Source organism: Felis catus, chromosome C2 (assembly GCF_018350175.1).
Source record: "Felis catus isolate Fca126 chromosome C2, F.catus_Fca126_mat1.0, whole genome shotgun sequence".
NCBI classification, from domain to species: Eukaryota; Metazoa; Chordata; class Mammalia; order Carnivora; family Felidae; genus Felis; species Felis catus.
The window spans coordinates 94,799,553-94,816,015 of NC_058376.1; the positions used below are offsets into that span (position 1 = coordinate 94,799,553).

General features: G+C 43.6%; 1 protein-coding gene across 1 annotated transcript in view; it reads left to right on the forward strand.

Annotated features, from left to right (window-relative positions):
* The window catches only part of TNIK (TRAF2 and NCK interacting kinase), a 391,801-nt gene that overhangs the window by 267,794 nt on the left and 107,544 nt on the right, over positions 1–16,463 (forward strand). Inside the window, 4 exon segments of the mRNA XM_019840116.3 lie at positions 541–671; positions 11,704–11,758; positions 13,731–13,772; positions 13,775–13,808. Coding sequence (XP_019695675.2) covers positions 541–671; positions 11,704–11,758; positions 13,731–13,772; positions 13,775–13,808 — 262 coding nt within the window.

Consider the following 16,463-nt stretch of genomic DNA (forward strand, 5'->3'; position numbering starts at 1 on the left):
TTCACAATTGCTAAAAGGAAGAAGCAACCTAAGTTGCCCATCAGCAGATGAATGGATAAACACAGTGTGGCACCTGCATACGATGGGATATTATTGAGCCTTAAAAAGTTAGGAAATTCTGACACATGCGGATTAACCTTGACGACATTATGCTTATTGACATAAGCCAGTCACAAAAAGACAAATACTGTATGACTCCACTTATATGAGGTACCAACAGTAGTCCAGATTTACAGAGGCAGAAAGTAGAATGGTGCTTGCCAGGGGCAGGGGTGGGGAGCGGGGAGGAGAGAATGAGGAGTTATTGTTTAATGAGTACAGAGTTTCAGTTTGGGAAGACAGAAAAGTTCTGGAAGCAGATGGTGGGGATGGTTGCACAACAATGTGAATGTATTTAATGACACAGAACTGTACACTTAAAAATGATTAAAATTGTAAATTCTATGTTGGGTTTATTTTGCCACAGTAAAAAAAAAATGCACATTCATTTTATCACCATATAAGGACATTGACTTCATGCATCTGTCTTCTCTTAAATAGTGGACTTTGGAGTCAGTGCCCAGCTTGATCGAACAGTGGGCAGGAGAAATACCTTCATTGGGACCCCTTATTGGATGGCACCAGAAGTTATTGCCTGTGATGAAAACCCAGATGCCACATATGATTTCAAGGTATGACTTCTTCATTGTTTCAAAACTATGTCTCACATCCTGCCCTGAATCTTGCAGTGGGAGAATTCTCATGTGCCTTTGGGTTTAGAATTTATATAATCCTGGGTTTACGATTTATGTAATCCAAAGGGAGAACTGAAAAGCATTATTTGAATTTAAAATGGTAAGACATTCAAGTGAGAATCTTTTTCATGAATTGACCCATTATATCTGGTTGCTTATTTGTAAAAAATGTTGAAACCATTTTCTATATTCTCTTGAACTTAGTCTGGTTTCTTATTAGAAAATAGATTTCTTCTGGAAGCGTTGAATCAATAGATTGTACACCTGAAACTAATAATATTCTGCATGTTAACCAACTGGAACTTAAATTAAAACTTTGAAAAACACAATAGATTTCTATTTTGATTAGTGTTTAAACTTTTGGCGAAGGATGTATATGCTGAGAGCTTTTTATGCTAAAAGAGGCCAATGTGTTGTCTTAGGTCTTTTCCGATTAAAAATAGACTTCCTTGTTTCTCCATTGCTCAAAGTTTAATTTTTGAAGTTTCTTTTTAATGAGAGGGAATGAAGTGGGGTGTTGGTAGCTACCTTATGGTATTTCTGTAGCCTGTTGTAGTGTTCCATTGAAATTCGATTGGTGGCTTGTTACCTTGTATCATAAACTGGCAATTTGCTCATGAATTCAAAGCAGTGTTTAACTAGATGGTGGTAGTTGTGCCCTTCTTCAAGAAGCCTCCCTCTTTTCCATTATGCTAGCCAGTAATAAAACATACTTTGGGGTTACTATCCCATTGACAGCTGCAATGTCAGGTGACATTATTGTCATGAATTGTGGCTGAAAGTTGAAATATTAAAATTGGAGGCAAATGGAATGTAGGAACTGTTGAGTTTTCAGACGGGGAAATAGATGAAGAGATACCCTGTGGTCTTTGTGTAGACCACAGGACAACCTTGGGCAAAACCTGATACTACTGAGGCTGGTTTCACAGGTGCACGGACTTTTCACGCAAGGACTTTAGTAGTCAGCTCCAAATACCCTTCTCTTGAAGATGGGAAACTGAGGCCAGAGGTCTTGGCAAGTATACCCCAAGTTAGTGGGCTTCTCAGAGTTGGGGCTTGAGCCCACATCTTGCAAATCTCTTTTCAGTATATTACCAATGTATTACCCTGCTCCTCTATGATGTGCTCTTATATAAATCTCCAATTTACCAACAAAACAGCTTCTGAAGAGTATATTTGAAGAATTCCTCTTTTAAAGAACATTTTTAGTTCTCCACATGTGGGGTTATTATTGAAATCAGGTCACAAAGATGCCAACATTGCAATGTCTTTGGGACCCAGTATCGTAGGGCATGGACGAAATTATTTGCCTCTTTGGAGAAATGCAAGCTGAAAGTCTAAAACCAAAATAATCTCCTGTACATTTCTTCCTTCTTTCAAAGTTAGGCACTGTAATAACCTGACAACAATCTGTCTGAAAACAGCTGCCAAGTTAAAAATTAATCTCTTGCCAAAATAAATGTCATTTATTTAAACTGCTAATGATAAGCACATTTAAATAATTTAATTTGCAAATCCCTTCAGAGGAGCCACTACAAAATATATGTCCCAGGCCAGATATGTGTATCATAATTTTCTATAAGCAATTCTTCAAACAGTAGTTATACTTAACAAGTGCTAACTAGACTACTTCTGGGCCACAGATAGTTTAAACTACTTTATAACATACCATAGAGAATCAGGGTGTTTCAAACTTTTACCCTTGGCTTAGCCTTTTAAGTATTTTGGGTAGTTGTTCTGTATGTGGCATTTATTTTCTGTGACATAAAATAGATCCCTGTGACTTAACTGTTTTCAATAATGTAGAAGAGGACTTCCTTCTGGCGAAGCCAAAGCTTAGAATTAAACCGATATTCTGGTCCTCTTTCCTCAGAGTAAGGCTAAGGAATATAGTTTGGAATCAGCAAAAGACTTTTGAGCCCAATGCATAATTCTAGGTGTGGACACAGCCTGGTGTATGAGTAACCACAGGGGGATCATGCTGCACAAGGTGATTTCAGAGGTACTGGAAAGTCCATGTGACTATTGAAGTATTAACGTATCCTGAAGCATTAATAAAGTTAAGACTAATTTCTGTGTCTTTTATTAAAAAATAAGGAATCCTGATGAGGAACAGGTTCGCTATATTAGTCATTTAGACCTTAGTGAGAATTAATTCATCAGGACTGTTATAATGCAGGTGGTACAAAAGGAGGAAGAAGCCACAGCAAGAACATGAGCCTCCCCGGTCATTGTCAGAGGTACAAGAAGGATCATGACTAAAGGGTTAAGTTAGGAAGACTGGGCAAAAAGGAAGGCTTGAGCGTTCTTTGAAGATTTATTTCAACCATTTCACACTTTTACAGTGGACTAGAGAAGCAGTGATTCTGTAAATATAATCTTTCTCCTTCTTTCTTGGCACCAGATTGTATCCTTTTTTTTCTCTTCACCATTCTTAGGTATGTAGTCTGTCACCAGGAGACAACGTGACAATATGTTGCCTTTCAAAACCATTTCTTCATTCACTCAGCACATATTTATTAAATACCCACCACCTGTAAAGAATTAACTAAGCTGGGTCTGTACATGCAGTTTCGACACATAAAGTTAGTTTGCAACCCCATCAAGGTTCAGGCGTTCAGTACTGTGCATCTGGTAGTCCGTTTGACCCAGCTGTATATTCCAACCTCAGAAACTTATGTCGACACTTTGGGCTCTAATGTGCTATCGATACTTTCCACCTAGGGGTATGTTTGGAACAAAAGATGACTTGAAAGCCACTAGGCTTTATTAGATGTCACAGGGGCCTTCCTTTAAAATAAAGACAAAACTGGGGCACCTGAGTGGCTCTGTCGGTTAAGCATCCGACTCTTGGTTTCAGCTCAGGTCATGATCTCACAGTTAGTGAGTTCGAGCCCCACATCAGGCTCTGTGCTGGCAGCGCAGCCTGCTTGGGATCCTCTCTCTCCTTCTCTCTCTGCCCCTCCCCTGCTCGTGCTCGCTCTCTCTCTCTCTCTCTCTCTCTCTCACAACATAAAAATAAATAAATAAATGAGCTTTAAAAAAATGAAATGAAATGAAAACAAAATGTAAGAGAATAGTTTTGTTTTATTGTTTTATTATTTATAGATTACCATCTACTCTTTGTCTAAGATATGTTTAAAGACTGCTGTAAATTTTTCAAAAACTACAGCAACTCAAGAAAATAAAGGCCTCTGTAGAAAAGTAGTCTGAAGAGCTCATGGTTTTCTTTGCAATCTGGTTTTGTCTGATATCTACCAGGCACAGTAAGTAACTGATTGAAAATAACCCCTATTCGAAGGAGGAGTACCAGAAGCTCATATGCCTGGTGTGTTCACTTTCCCCCTAGAGGCCCTTTCTTTCTTGTTTTCAGAAATTCTGTCAAAACACTTCAAGCAAAAGGAAAGGTTTCATTTCTCTGATAAGTATGTAGGGCAATAATGGAAGCTTTCTCATTTAATAATAAGCATTCAAAAGATTTAAAATTAATAAAACGGTTCAAACTTCCTAAGCTGTTTAAATTCTTATTTTTAAAATTTGAATTTCATTTCAGTTGGATGGGGGTTGTCAAGTATTTTTCATAGTCCTATGTATCTATTGCTTTAACAGAATTACTCGTTAATGAAAGCTTTCTGCAGCCAAATTCTCAGCAATAGGGAACTGGTGGGATAAAGACAAGAGCATCTGTCCAGTGGAAAACCATGCAGTCATTTAAGCAATGGGGTAGCATGCGTGCTGAAGTGGACAGATCCCAAGACAGAGTGTTAGACACAAAGAGCAGCTTACAGCCTAGTGCACATGATACAGTCTTACTCACCCCTGCCCCATGGATGGATGATATGGGGGTGGAGAGCTTAAAATTTTTATTTTATATATTTTGCTGTCCTGCTCACTCCACCCCATAAGTTGGCCTTGCATTCATATTAAATTAGTAAGTAAGAGAAGTCCAGTGACATGTCATAGCCCCTCAACCCCCACTCCCCCATCCTCTAGCCCCACCTGCTCTAATGTTCTGTGTCATTCACCTCAACTCTGCTTATGAGACTTTGCACACAGGTGCTGTGGATCATTTGCAGGCATAGATGTCTCCTCCAGGGTTTAGGTGAGTGTTGTGCTCTGGCTGTAGGGTAAATACTCATTCTCCTGTGTCACAGATACTTGGCTTTATTCAGGCAAGATGGAAGGAGAAATCTGACTCGTTGGGAGTCACCAAGATCCACACAGAGTGTGGTGAGAGAGAGCGATATTCAGACTGCAGCATGAGATTTATATTCTCAAACAAGGCCTGGCCTCTGTCTACTGAGATTCAAAGGCGCCACCCTTATTTGGAAGGAGGAAAGGATGATACAGACACCATGTTATTATCACCAGTAAGAGGCTGAAATCGCTTTTGAACAGATCCCTTGTGGCTCTGTGTTCACATCCACCTGTATGACATTCCTCAGTGAGGCACAGTAGCACCTCCCCTGGCCTGCAGGCCGGTCCCCAGCAGAAGGTAATAAAGCTGTTCTAACATTTTCCCTTCCATCAGATAACACATGTAGATGAACAAGGGACTGGATTTCCGCTTTCAGTTTGTTTTATGTGTGAAATGGAATTATTAGTCACAACCCGTGCTTCAGCACCCTCGGTGACCCTGAGTGACCCACCACCTTGGCTGTTTATATTTAATGTAGAATATAAGTGTATGACATAGTGAATTCAGAGTCAAGCTTTCAAAGTTAGACAGGAGTGGTTTCAAATGTACACTTTGCCTCCTAGTTGCTCCATTACCTCAGAGAGGTTATTGAAACCTTCCCGAACCTCGATGAAATGGAAATAGTAAGTTGTATATGACAAAGTTGTATTAGAATAAACTGAGCTAACATATACAAAGGGGTTAATTCCATGCCTAACCCTTGGTAGCTACTCAACATATGATAGTTAATATTTTTGTTTGTGTGTCATATGAAGGGACTGCCATTTGGGGCCTTTTTTTTAAAAAACCTAAAAAAGCCAGCAGTATCCTAAGATTCAAACCTCTGCCTCTAAGATTCAAAATTGACTGCCTATTTTGAGTCAGAATCCGCTTATCCATAACTTCTGCCTCTGGATTAAGGTGCTTCCCTTAGAGACCGCACACAATAAATACAATTTCCTTTTTCCAGCTTGAACATTTCCACAAAGACAATAACAATAACTCACAAAACAGAAGACTGTTCTCTGCTCTGTGAAACTTGGTAGAGTCCCCTCTACTGGCCGTGCCAGTCATTGAGCTATTGCTTGTCAAGTCTAGACTACCTTGCTACCCTGAGCTTTGGGATAATGGGGCTAGCACTCCATCTGGCTTCTTAGTAGGCTCTGCCCATGAACAGAGACCACAGAGCCGAAGGAGGAAGAACACGCCCTTTCCCGTTTCTTCCCGTAAGCTTACATCATCCCAGTGACTCCTTTGAGTACCTTAAGTACCAGAGCTCATTGCCACCTTACCTGATGCAGGTGTGCTGCTTGAACTGCCAGTCAATGATAACCATACCAGAGTTTGTTAAATACCCACTATTTGCACGTCAACGTGCCGAGCACTGTACCTGTACCACCTTATTGAGTTCTGGTATTAACCCTGCAAGGTAGGTCTTCTCTTCACGTTATAGGTGAGGAACTGGGCTCAGAGGAATTATGTGGCTTGCTCCAGGTCACCAAGCTAGTTGTGTCAGAGCTGAGTCGAATCTAGGTCTGTCTGTCTGTACTGCATGAGCTCTTTCTGCCTCCTCGAGCACACGGGGCTCTTTGCTGTGCCGCGAAGGGGTCAGCCGTCAGCAAGTGCTCTTTTCTTCATGTGTTGGGCAACCCAGCCCCAAAAGAGATGCTCTTATGCTGTGTCCAAGTTGCCTGCGTGCCAGCGGGCCCCCCAGCAGCCAGAAGTTGCGTGCTTGCCTTCTCAGAGGCTCTAGAATTTGTCTCTGTTCTGTCTGTAAAGCACACAGGACTGGGCTATTAATCATGCCACAGGCCAGGCTGAGCAGCGCCTCTAGAATAATGAATTACCCAGCTCCTGCCAAAATGAGTCACACCATGGCCACGAAGGAAACTTATCTCTCCCCGACTCTCTCCCCATCTTGTTCCTCCCTCTTCCCTTTCTCGTCTCCTGTGATCTGTCTTGCCAGTTGTAATTGGAACATTTTCTCCCCTATTTAAGTTCTGAAGTGTCTTTGGGACTTGCTAATGTATCCAAAGGCTTAAAACAAGTCCCGTCAAGGACGTTTATTGCTGTCTAGCAGGGCCAGTTAAGCGTAGCTTACAAGCAGCTCTGGGTACGGATGGTCAGGAATGTAAATGTTCCTCTTGGAAAAGAAGAGAACCCCAGCAAAAAGAAAAGAAAAAAGAAAAAAAAGAGAAAAGAAAAGAAAAAAAAAAAAGATCGTTATGATGATATCAAATGAGGCCTTAAAGAAGAGGCAGTTTCTGGCCTGGTCATGTGACAGAGGTTGCACAGGACTTGGGATGGTGTGACCTCTGGTTTGAAGGGGTTGTTTTGGGACTTGGGGGAAGGCTACTTAAGAGGGGGATCTGAGGTGATATGTACTGAATAAAAGAAACCTCTCACTTTGCTGACTTTTCCTGCTTCCTATGGGGGTAAATCCAGGCTCACCTAACAACTGGGACCTCTCCATTTTCCTGCTCTCAGAATATGTTTCCTCAATTTATTGCTGTATACATATTATCACTAAAGACGCTTTTGGCTGTACTTCTGTTTCTTACATCATCAGTAGTCTAGAGGAAGGCGGTCCAGGGTTAGTGTAGTGACTCATTGATTCATTCAAACCCCAGGCTCCTACCCTTCTGCCCTGTCATAATTCATTTGCTGGCTTATTGCCTCATGGTTGCAAGATGGATGCTGTAACTCTAGATACCATGTGTTTATTCAAGGCACTAAGAAGTGGAAAAGAGTTGTCAGGACATCATCTGTATTTGTCACTTGTATCAGGAAGAACAAAACGTTTCAGAAGCTCCCAGAAGTTGTGTGCCTGTGTCTTATTGGCCAGAACTACGTCACATCTTTACCTACCATCCTTGGCTGCAGGGGAGTCTGGATAAGCAGGTTTAGCTTTCCTATACTCCGAACTGGAGGCAGCAAGGGAAATGGGGTTTGAAAATGCCTGTTGGGTTAGCCAACAACCCAGGAGGGGGAAATCATACAAGAGTGCATTGGGCAAGCACAGGCAGTCTCACCTAACAGGAGAGAAGGAAATTCGTATTCTTGAGCTTACTGTGTGCCAGACGCTTTGCAAGGCAGGATGCCTGCATGCATGCAGGTCACGGTGACCTGTGTTGTACAGTGAGAAAGCTAAGGTCTGAGCAGTGCTCTGCATGTAGTTATGATAGGAACCTGGATTTGAATCCAGGCCTGTCTGAGACTTAAAAGACTATTCCCTCTGTCTCTGGGAAGTTGAGGCCAGTTTCCTAGCCTTGGTTTTTGGGGTGACTCACTGAATCTCAGCACCTGCATTCAGTCACCAGCACCTTCAGTTCCCTGTAGACAAAGTGGGAATTTAGAGCAATTATTTTATGGGCCCCTGATAAATTTTATTTAGAAGATGAATACTCAGGTTTTTATGTAGTGATGACAGTTAAAAAATAAAAGTGGCCCAGGGGGCAGAAGACCCAGCTCTGCCCCAAACCTGGTGCTGAGTTGCTCTGGGGTCTTGGGTAGGTCATTTTCCCTTGTCTGGGTCAGAGATGATCTACAAGGAGTCTGACAATCTTAGGACGTATCTTTCATTTGTTTGCACCTTTGGTTTGCTCATTCGTTCAACAATTATTTATTAGGTGCTGCTTTAGGTACTGGGAATATGCCAGTTAACAGAACAAAGATCCTTGATGCCTTGTGGACCTTATGTTTTATCCAGTCTGGGTGTGTTGGAGGCAGGGGGTGCAAACAATGGACACAAAGCAATATAAACTAGTGATGAGTAAATTAGTAGACGTTAGAAGGTGATTCGTTCCCTGGGGGACAAAAGTGGGAAAGGGGATAGGGTCTGGCAGTGCCCCGGGGGAGATTCAGTGGCCCTCACTGAGAACATGGCATTTGAACAAAGACGTAATGGAGAGGAGGGTGGTGGCAGGCACCTAATTAGGGTAGTGGCTGCAGGCAGACAGAGTAGCTAGAGCAAGGACCCAGAGGCAGGCATGTGCCTGGGTTTTCTGAGCTGTTTCTTTCCCATCTGAGAACTGGCCCTGGAGCGCTTCTCACCCCAACCCCATCATTTCCTTTCAGATGCATTGGCTTTCAGTTGTCTTTCAAACCAGCTCAAGCTTCCAAGACTGGAGGGCCATTTAAATGTGACCCTGCCGTGGCACTTAGAGACATGGTACCTGGCCACCACTTTTATATTTGTACTTCATTTCACACTACAGAAACACTTGATTTCTGGGGATGTAAGGGAAATGGTAGAACCAGCAAGACCTGGAGATATTAAAATCCTATCAGAATAGCACAAACCACCATTTCCAGCCTATTCTTGCTGTGTTTCCTGTTGAATGCCTCCTGCACAGCGAGTGACTCAGTGTTTTTGTCATGTTCTCAAATGATTGTCTGTGTTAATCAACCATAAACCCCCAGGTACAAGAGAGCCGTGTTTTCAACTTTATCGGTTACGGCCTGCAATGGCAGGCTGGGCCTTCCTTATTAGCTCCGCAAGGCCAGGAGCCTGCGGGAAAACTCAGTCACCTGCTGGGCTATGCAAACGTGTGTGTGTGTGTGTGTGTGTGTGTGTGTGTGTGTGTGTGTGTGTCTAATGACAACTCTGAATACATCTTGAAATATAACAAAGTGAAAGGAGAAGAGTAGCCTTTTTGAGTTGTGTTCTATGCAGAGAAGTGACCTGCAGTCTGCGAACAGTGGTATCGTGCAGGTGTGTTATTATCCCAAGTTGGACTGAGAACTTGTATCACGTGAACCGATTGATGGGCTCATGCATTAAAAAAAACCCTTTCTGGTCCTAGTACGGGGTTAGCATGGGCCCTAGCCACCTACTCTAACGTAGATTACACTTGGGGCACTTGGGTGGCTCAGTCTCTTAAGCATCCAACTCTTGATTTTGGCTCAGGTCATAATCGCACACTTCAGTCCTGAGACTGAGTTCCACGTGGGGCTCCGTGCTGGCTCTGTGCTGGGGTGTGGAGCCCCCTTAGGATTCTCTCTCTCCCTCTGCCCCTCCCCCACTCATGCAAACACACACTCTTTTTCTTTCTTTCTCAAATAGATAGATAGATAAATAAATAAATAAATAAATAAATAAATAAATAAAAGCAGATTATACTTCAGGCAAGAGGCTAGGCCCGCCCCCCAGAAAGCCCTCTGCCTTTATGTGCAGGCCTCGGTCCAAATACTGAACACACCTGGGTGTCACTCACCGGATACTGAGAAGTTTAGTCCTGGGTAATGGCCCAGCATGGATTTCATAGTCCTTTTCCAGGTGTGATTCCTCTCATGCGGCCTTGACACGTGTTTGATGGGAAGAGCACGGGCACTGAACTTTGACCTCGGTAATCTGAGTGAGGTTCCGGGAGAGAATTCGGAATAACATACAAAACGCAGGTTATATTGAAAAGAAAAGGAGGATGAAAGTCTTCATCAGGATTGTAGGCCACTGAACCAAATTTCACACTGTGTTTTCTTACCCATCCACCAGGACACTGAAGCAGCAAGCATCTCTTCTGGGGTTTCCTAACCTGGTTTTCCCTTTCTTTTGATTTGCTCCTTCCTGTGCTCCTCAGAGACAACTGAGCCATGGATGCAGAGTGGGGGAGAAGCATACTGCTACAGACGGAGATCGCATAGGCAGGGGCGGAGACGTTAGCCTCGAAAATTCCAATGAGAACATAAAAGTCAGTCTCATCATAAGAAAGAATATAACGGTGCAGACTCTCTATTTTACATATTGTCTACTTACAAGATGGAAGCTATTGTTCATTCATTCATTCAACAGACATACCAAGCACCTGCCACTGTTGCCTGGCTCCCATCTAGGCCCTGGAGATACATGCAGATACAGCCCAAAAGTTTCCTTGTCCTCATCTGATTTGGTTAAGCCATATGAAATTGCTGTTTTTGTAGGTCTAAAACAATCGACTAAACAAACATGTACCTACTATATCATTCAGCCGTTGCACACCTAGGTGTTCACACAAAAGAAACAGAAGCATATGTCCGGATGAAGACTTGTACATGAGTGTCTGTAGCGGCTTTATGTGCAATAGCTCAGACTGGAAACACTGTCCATCAACAAGCGGATGGATAAACAAGTTGTAATGTAACCGCACAATAGAACGCTGGTTGGCAATGAAAAGGAATGAAGTTACTCATATATACTGCAACAAGGCTGGACCTCAATCCATTATGTTCGTGAAAGAAATGGAATGATTTAATTTATATAAAACTTCAGAAGATGCCAGCTAATCCATAGTGACAGAAAGCAGAACTGGGTCAGGGGATATAGCGAGGGCAGGAGGGGAGACGCCAGAGTAGCACGTGCAACCCTTTGGCATGGGGGAGGGGTATATCCACAGTGTTGATTGTGATGACGGTTCCACAGGTGCATACATGTCAAACCTTTGCAAATGATAGACTTCAAATATAGGCAGTTAATTGTATGATAATTCTACCTCAATAAAGGCATTAAAACAGCACCAATTTCATAGGGTTCAATCGACAGATAAATTTTGGTGATCAATTAATTTTTGAGACATTATATTCATTTTTCATACATTTACTGGAAACTCACCATGTATTGGAAATACTGTGAGAGACACTACCCATGAAGAGTGAAAAAAGCTGTTCTTGCTTTTAGGCTTAGTGAGCAAAATAGGTTCATAAAGAGATGACTGAATGGCTTTTCTACAGGCAGTTCTGGAGCGATTACCGGGCTTAACCAAGTCCTTGTCTGTTGACTGCATTTATGCATGTGTCTATGCCTTCTATCTTTTTCAGAGTGACTTGTGGTCTTTGGGAATCACCGCTATCGAGATGGCAGAAGGCGCTCCCCGTAAGTACCTTCCTCTGGGTGAAATCTGTTGCTGGTCTGCTCTGCAGGGACTGAGCGACGCTTCCTTGCCAGGCTCTGTAGTAGCTTTGCTTCTGCTACACCGAGCCCGGTGTGGGTTCGAGCTGGCATATTTAGAAAGCAAAGTCATCTTAAATCAACCAGGAATCCATTCATCTCAGAGCGGTGTGAGGATCTCGTGTTTAGAGGAAACAAGAAAGAAAAGGGAGACAACTCGGGGATCTTGTTTACTTTACCGATTCAGTGTGTAGTTTCTTCTTGAACTGCCCTTCGCCTAACGCAAAACTGGGGCCAATTCACACAGACTAGAAACTCCAACTTAACAAAAAGTCAGAACTGATTTCCAGTGCACGGCTTATGCAGACACTTGCATACTCAGTTGCTCTCCCTCCTAATGTACTGACGTTTAGATTTTGAGGTCCAAGGCGGGCTCTGGCTATCTGGGGAACCTCTGCTGTTCCTTGAGCTCTGCAGTATTGGTACTGCAGAGTGCCTCCACCAGTCCTGTGCTGGCTGTGAGCATGTGCCCCACAGGCTTCCCTATGGGAAGTGCAACTCACCAAGGGGCCTCCGCTGCCACTGCTCTACCCACCACCCCGCAAAGCCCTCCGCATCAGTGACCCAGCCTGGCAGGGATATAAGACAGAACTTTTTCTCGAGGGCACAGGATGCCTTTGTAGGCAACTCTCACTCCTTAGTTTCACTGCTTAGTTTGCTTAGGCAGCACACTTCCACCTACTTTGTCTGCCTCTTCCTTTCACTCTGATCAGACATGCAGAGCAAACTGAAAACTCTCCCAGCCTTCCCTGGCTCCGTCCCTACTTCCTTCCAGGCAGGAGTTTTCCCTGGTAATACCTTCTCATGCTTAGTGCTGCCTTGGTGTCTGCTTTGCGGGGGACCTGAACCAAAACAGGCCCCGTCTGTGCATGGCAGGTCGTTTTGTTTATATGACTTTTTATCTTCATGTTATCATAGTCTGATTTCTCACTCTAGAGTTGGTAGGATTCATCTGTAAGCGTGATTGATTTGGAGTGTTTGATGACAAAATTCCCTTCATTCACAATGCTAATAGGCATTTATGAATCAGAAGAATAGTATATTGCAGTCTGAAAACCATATTGTCATTCTTGATGAGTAGTAGAGGGGGCTGAAAATAAACTTCTACCCACAGAATCCTTTAGCTTTTAGAGAAAATATATTCATATTCTGGGCACAAAGGAAAGGATACCCCCTGATGTTTGAAAAGTAAACCTGTGAAATATTTTGATTAAAATAAGGACGTATGAGTCCTTTCTCTATAAACCATAATACCACGTTTACAAGTTGAGATATTTTAATGACTTTTCTACCAGACCCTCTTTGCCTTGATCTCTCTGTTCTTTCCGGGGCCAGCGAACAAACAAATGAACAAACAAACAAACAAACAAACGATAAGCATATCATGAAACCTGAAAAGCCATCAGGATATTTAGAAATACAGACAGAAAGGTGTTCTGGCCTAGTGCTTTATACTCTAAAAATCTATGTACATAGCATTGCATTTGTATGGGCCTTTGGTATATAAGAAATAGACCATTCATCTTTCATTTTATGACTTAGGCTTTTACAAATTAAAAATAACCTACCATCTCCATTGTAGTTGTTATCTTGATGTTGTCTACTTTGAATCTCCGATGGTTATTTATAGCAAAGCAGAGGTTTTGGCCCTGTAATGTACTTTTCTTAAATATGAAGTACAAGTAGAAATGTTAACAATGTCTAGTTGAGATGCGTATTTTATGAGACGCCAGCTCTTTTAAGTGCTCCACAAACAGAAGCTTTGTAGTCCTCTGACTCTGCTCACGGGGCATGTGCGACTGGGAGCCACTCGGTAGCATGAGCTGCACAGCTAGGGTGGGCTTGGCCCGTATTTGGCCTCCTAACCTGAATTGCCCTTTGTTTTGGTCTCTTGCAGCTCTCTGTGACATGCACCCCATGAGAGCCCTCTTCCTCATTCCCGGAACCCAGCACCTCGCCTGAAGTCTAAGAAGTGGTGAGTTTGGTCTTCAGTGTTTTGCAGATTGAAGGGTTTCCTGTGATGCTCTGTTGGAGGAGCTCAAATCCGTAGGTCCGGCTCCATGAGTAGACTAAAATAAACCAAGACTTAGTGAGTGTTTTTCCATATACTATCACTCCTCTTAAGGCACCTATTAAGTACCTACTGTTTGCACAAGTCTTTATCACCATACCTTCCAGGTAAGGAACTGTTAGCTAAAGTGAGTAGTGGAGCCCCAGAAATAACATTGATTTATTACCTCAAGAAGTATCCTTCCTAGCTGCACAAAACATCTTATCAGAGGGGGCGATAGTTCCGAGAGTCAGCTGGTTCGGTGGGCCGACTTTTCTTCTATTCCTTAAGATGGCAATTCTGTAAGTACACACACATACTTGGCAGTGTGAGAGATAATTTTATTGGTCTGTGCATAAATATTTGTAAGTTTTGCTTTTACCGCTGCTTTCCCTTTATGGCAAGTGATGTTGGCTTCTTAAGTTGGGTAGTGGTGCAACCTTCCCGTTGAATAAACTGATTCACTTAAAAAATTGGCCTAATTTAAAGAAGAATACCGAGTGGATACTAGTATGGGTGGTGTAGGAATATGGCTAAAAATTGTGCTGATAGTATACAATTGACTCAAGTTTGAGACACACGGTTCTGCAGGTTAGGCCAGATGTGGGACTTTTGCCTTTTTTGCCTACTTACATCAGGGTCTTTGTATCTTCTTATTGCATAACAAGAATCCGTTGGTCCTTTCTTTCCCCTGTATGTATGGTGGATCTTGGTACACCCTTGCCCTGGGATCAATTCCTGGGCTACTTGTGATCTCCTATCTTTTTCTAGAGGCATGTTCTGGGCAGTTAGAACATGAAGGTTCAAGACCTCTCTGTCCCTTTTCACAGTACTTCATGATCACCCTTGACGGGGACCCTCATATTCCTCCCTTACCCACTCACAGCTTTCCTCTGCTACACAGAGAGCAGTTTAATTAATACCAGCCACCTAGTAATGACATAGCAACCCCGGTGTGACAAGGGGAAGGCACACTGCCCAGAGAAGAGAGGAAAACAGCCAGAAGGGACCGGCAGCCCCGAGTTGCAGAAGAAGAACAGAGCGTGAGAGTTGCTATTGGCAACAAGGGGCAGAGCAACCCCTGTTCCTCGTTCTCACTCTGGAGGGTCGCTGTGTGATAGCCATTCTCTCCCCAGCAACAGCCTTCCATTGGGTACCTGTATGGCACATGATCAGTGGGGCCCGGAAGCCCTGCTTCCTCCCTTCTCCCCCGAACAGACTTCCCCGGGAGAGCAGTCAGCTCAGTTCCATCTCTGGAAGCATCAGTAGCACTACAAAGCCCTCTGCTCGCTTTCTGCTTGTCCTTGGTGCCAGGCCTCCCTCCCCTCCTCCCCCCAACACACACACACTGTAAAGGGCGGACTTCACTTGCCTGTTCCCTCCTCCCCTTCCCTCTCCCAGAACTGCTGCTGGACAGACGTTTCCAGAGTTCCACCCACAGGAGTCAAACTGGCCATCCACACATGTGTTATGTGTGCTCAACACAGCGTGGCCACACCCCGTGTTTCAGGAACATTTGTATTAATTGCCAACTTTGAAAAACCTGGCGATTGAGCTTTACCTTTAGGTTTCCGGCCTTTTGTGCAAAGGTGTGACACCAGGTGGTCTTTTCTGCCCATCACCACCTCTCCCCAACTGAGAAGTGGGAGTCACTCGGCCACCATACTTGTCCTGTTTTCCTCTTATACGGAGCTCGCACTGCCCTCTGTCTGACCTTTCTGGCTCGCTAGAGAAGCGAGTAAACAGCCTCTGCCCTACAGTTTTAATTTTCTTTGCCCCTGCTCCAAAAAGTTCAACTCTGTATTGGCCTTGTTTGAGAAATACAGACTTTGAGGAAAATACAGGCTGACTTTTCTGCGTCAAACCTTTGACAACAGGAGCTATATCTGATGGTGCTGCAGGGAACGGGGACATTGCAGGGACAGTGAGGAGGCCAGGCCTCCATCTTGCCCAGCCTCCCTCCACACCCTCCCTGACTCCAAAGGAAAGCCAGTCAGGAGCTCGAGACCCACACTGTTAGAGAGGGGAGGGGGAAATGACGTGGCTATCTGAGAGTGAGTGGGGAAACAAAGGCCCTGCTCAAGTGCTCTTTCTCACTCAGAACCTGGCCTTTATAAGATGGTAATGCAGCCCCCCGCCACGGGACGTGGGGTGTGCCTTCCAGCTCTCTGCACAGAATTCTAGTTTTTAAGTGAGAATATTGAGCACTGCAGAGTACTTTCCTGAATGACCAGGTCCAAAGTGATTTGAAATAAGTTAGGAATTAAAAGAGAAAAAATGGGGTACCTGGGTGGCTCAGTCAGTTAAGCATCCAACTTCGGCTCAGCTCATGATCTCACAGTTTGTGAGTTGGAGCCCCACGTCGCGCTCTGTGCTGACATCTCAGAGCTTGGAGGCTGCTTTGGGTTCTGTGTCTCCCTCTCTTTCTGACCCTCCCCCACTGGCACTCTGTCCCTCTCTCTCAAAAAAATAAATAAACATTTAAAAAATATTTCAAATCAGTTAGGGTTTTAACACGCCCTAGTGCTTGGGAGGAAGTGAAAACTTTATTTATTTTCCTTTTATATTTCAAGGGAGAGG